The sequence below is a fragment of the Fukomys damarensis genome, unplaced genomic scaffold (assembly GCF_012274545.1).
Source record: "Fukomys damarensis isolate Sample0158 unplaced genomic scaffold, DMR_v1.0_HiC HiC_scaffold_37, whole genome shotgun sequence".
NCBI lineage: Eukaryota > Metazoa > Chordata > Mammalia > Rodentia > Bathyergidae > Fukomys > Fukomys damarensis.
This window is the reverse complement of record NW_022900949.1, coordinates 8,816,185-8,819,488: the sequence shown is the minus strand read 5'-3', so window position 1 is coordinate 8,819,488 and position 3,304 is coordinate 8,816,185. Positions and strand designations below refer to the sequence as shown.

At 63.6% G+C, this 3,304-nt stretch overlaps 1 protein-coding gene across 1 annotated transcript in view; it reads left to right on the top strand.

The window, feature by feature from the left end:
* Positions 1-3,304, top strand: part of Pias4 (protein inhibitor of activated STAT 4) — a 17,336-nt gene that overhangs the window by 12,773 nt on the left and 1,259 nt on the right. Inside the window, exons 6-10 of the mRNA XM_033759614.1 lie at positions 14-119; positions 1,012-1,085; positions 1,316-1,476; positions 2,794-2,924; positions 3,238-3,299. Coding sequence (XP_033615505.1) covers positions 14-119; positions 1,012-1,085; positions 1,316-1,476; positions 2,794-2,924; positions 3,238-3,299 — 534 coding nt within the window. The remainder of the gene's footprint in view (positions 1-13; positions 120-1,011; positions 1,086-1,315; positions 1,477-2,793; positions 2,925-3,237; positions 3,300-3,304) is intronic.

Genomic DNA, 3,304 nt, shown 5'->3' with positions numbered 1-3,304 from the left:
CCGCCCCCCACAGAGCTACTCAGCGGCGCTGTACCTGGTGAGGCAGTTGACCTCAGCTGAGCTGTTGCAAAGGCTGGAAACCATCGGGGTGAAGCACCCGGAGCTGTGCAAAGCGCTAGGTGAGCTCGAAGCCGGGGTGGATGCCCCCCAGGGGACCGGACTGTACCTTTGCTGGGTTTGACTGGGCCCAGTGCTTGTAGGAGTTTCTGGCGGTGGGATCTGGAGGAGCAAGAGGGTGGATGGAGGAGCAGTAGGGGGTTGGAAGAGTAAAGGGGCTGGCTGGCTGGTATCTGTTTTGTACTGTGTGTAGAGCATTTAAAAAACCTAGAAGCTGCTGAGCGTGGGGCACAGGCCACCTGTAATCCCAGGACTCTGGCAAGCTGAGGCAGGAGGATCAGTAAAATTCAAGGCCAACCTGACCCTGTCTCAAAACAAAAAAATAGGAAAAAAGGAAACCCCAGGGGGACCCGCCGTGGCCCCCAGCAGGTGGAGTGGCCTTCCAGTGTGCCCGCCCAGGGGACTTTTCGGCCTCACCGCCAGCCAGCTGCCCTCACGTGCTCACCCGCGCGGTGTCTTCCTGGTGGGGGGTCGCCTCGCACAGGGCCTTCAGCTGCTCTGTGAGCCACCCCAGACCGTGTGGCGAGCAGCAGAGCCGCGTCCCTCTGTCGGGGTGCGGGCTTCGGCAGTAGAAGGGGCCGTGGGTCCTGGCAGTTTTCGTCAGGCCAGCCCAGCTTTAGCCCCACCGTGTCCTTGAGAAACTGCCTCGGTTGCAGAAGCAGCAGGGTCTCAGAGGGTTTTGCGGGTGGCTGTGTGCTTCCTGCTCTTTCTGCAAGAGCCCTGTGGGTCACCAGAAGCCCACATCGGCTGCCCGCTTCCAAGGCACGGGCTGGCCCCGAGCTGTACAGCCTGACTCCGGGCCTGTGTGTCAGGGAAGCTCCTGTTCCGGGGGGTGTGCGCCCAGCCCCGACCACCGGGGCCCTCCCGTCTGACGCCACCCCATCCCCTCCCCAGTCAAGGAGAAGCTGCGCTTGGACCCCGACAGCGAGATCGCCACCACCGGTGTGCGGGTCTCCCTCATCTGCCCGGTGAGTGGGTGTGAGGGGTCCCCGCCTGTCCCTCCACCAGAGCCACCTGGCCCTGGGACTCCTCAGTCGCCACGGTGGCTGTTTCTGCCATCACGGGAGCACCAGAGGGCAGGGCTGGCCTTGGGTGTACGTCCTTGATGTCCCACGGCAGTGAATAAAGACGAAAACACAGCGTGGTGCAGTGGGAACCAGAACGGGGCCTGGGCTCATTCCGCTCCTTGTGTCCACAGCTGGTGAAGATGCGGCTCTCGGTGCCCTGCCGGGCGGAGACCTGTGCACACCTGCAGTGCTTCGATGCCGTCTTCTACCTGCAGATGAACGAGAAGAAGCCCACCTGGATGTGCCCAGTGTGTGACAAACCAGCCCCCTACGACCAGCTCATCATCGATGGGTGAGTTTGGCGTGGGCTCGCCCCGTCCTGCAGGCCCTGGCCCTCGTCCTCGTGTGTTAGCCGTCCTCAGCACGAAGGCCTGTTCCTTCCGGGAGCACCATCAGAGCCTTTGCCCTGCAGGCCCGATCAGCCATGCAGCTAGGGCCTCAGACCAGCGCGGTGCCTCCGTGATGAGCGTGCGGGTTCAGGTCCTTCTCAGATAGGACGGGGCCGAGAGTGCCCCTTCGATGCCATTCTGCTGTTCTGCATAGAAAGGTGGAGAGACAGATGCCCAGCCCATCTGTGGGTTCCGTCCTGAGGCCTCCCCTGCTGCAGAGGGTTCGGTGGGTCCTTGCTCCCCAAAAAGGTAACTACCTTGGTCTGAGGTTTTGGGAAACAGCCCTGTCTGCATCGACGGAGGGGCCTCTGCTAGGCAGGGTGCAAGGCTGCCTCTCTGCTTTCTTGAGGTGCCACACACCTGTGCCGGGGCAGGCAGGGGGCCTTCAACCCCAGACCCCAGGGCCAAGCTCCCCGTGAGATAGGTTTTGCTCCTCGAAGGGACCCCTCCCACTTCTCGTGTTTGTCCCTGTCACGGGGATTGGGCCCCGAGTTCTCTTGCCTTTCTTTTACCTGCAGTTAGGCAAGTGCTCACCACCGAGCTGCACCCTCAGGTTCCCCACCTTACTGATGAAGAGACTCCGGCTTAGCACAGCCTGGCAATTCGAACCCAGGGCTGGCCAGTGCTGAGCCCAGGTCCTCCCTGAAGGGCCCCAGCCGCTGCTCCCACGATTGCACATGGGAGGCGTGAGGGGCCCCTGGGACTGGGCACGTGGGCTGGGCCTCAATGGGTGCTCTGTTCCCAGCCTGGCAGCTGTGCCCCGAGCTGCCTTCCCCCAGCCAGGAGCAGCTCTTGACAGCTCCGGACTGCCAGGTCCAGGGCAGGTGGCTGTGCCCCTCTCTGGCCCTGGCTACCCCAGTCCCTGGTGTGGTCCCGAGGCTGCCTAGAGGAGGCTCCTTGGCTCAGAAGCTGTTGCACGGGCTCCACCACCTTGCCACACTGCCCGAGCGGGGTGACTCCCAGGTTCCCCTGGGATGTCTTCCCAGCCCCACCCTCGGGGAGCCCTTCTCTGTGGGACGTGGCCCTGGAGCCCCAGCCTTGTTACCTGGGACCTTGCCTCCCAGTCCAGGACCTCTCTCTCCACCTGCAAGCAGGATGGGCCAACTGGGGGGGGGTCGGGCACTGTGGGCATGGGGCGAGGCGCAGTGAGCCGTGATGTGCGGGGTCCAGGGACGGGGCGAGGGGGCAGCCCTGTCAGCCGCCTGCCTGCCTCGCCCCAGGCTCCTGTCCAAGATCCTGAGTGAGTGTGAGGACGCCGACGAGATCGAGTTCCTGGCTGATGGGTCGTGGTGCCCCATCCGTGCCGAGAAGGAGCGGAGCTGCAGCCCCCAGGGCCCCATCCTGGTGCTTGGTGAGTCCCGTGGTGCCCAGGGACCCGCCCAGGTCCCGCGGTTGGCAGTTTCTTGTTTTCGTCAGTACTGCAGCTTGAACCCAGGGCCTTTGCATGGAGCTACATCTCCTTCCCTTTTAAGTCTCCTGCAGTTGCCCAAGCTGGGCTTGAACTTGGGATCCTCTTGCCTAGGCCTCCTAGAGTCCTGGATGTGAGGCATGCGCCTCCCCACACCTTTGTCGGGTCGGGCGGTGCTGCTCTCCACACGCCAAGTAGCCAGACTCGGCTCCTGCTCCGCGTCTCGAGTATCTCCGTCCTTTTCTCTTGTCCACAGGCACCTCGGTCACCAACGGGCTGGCGCCCACCCCCAAGGTCAACGGTGGAGGCGGTGGCGTGGTGCT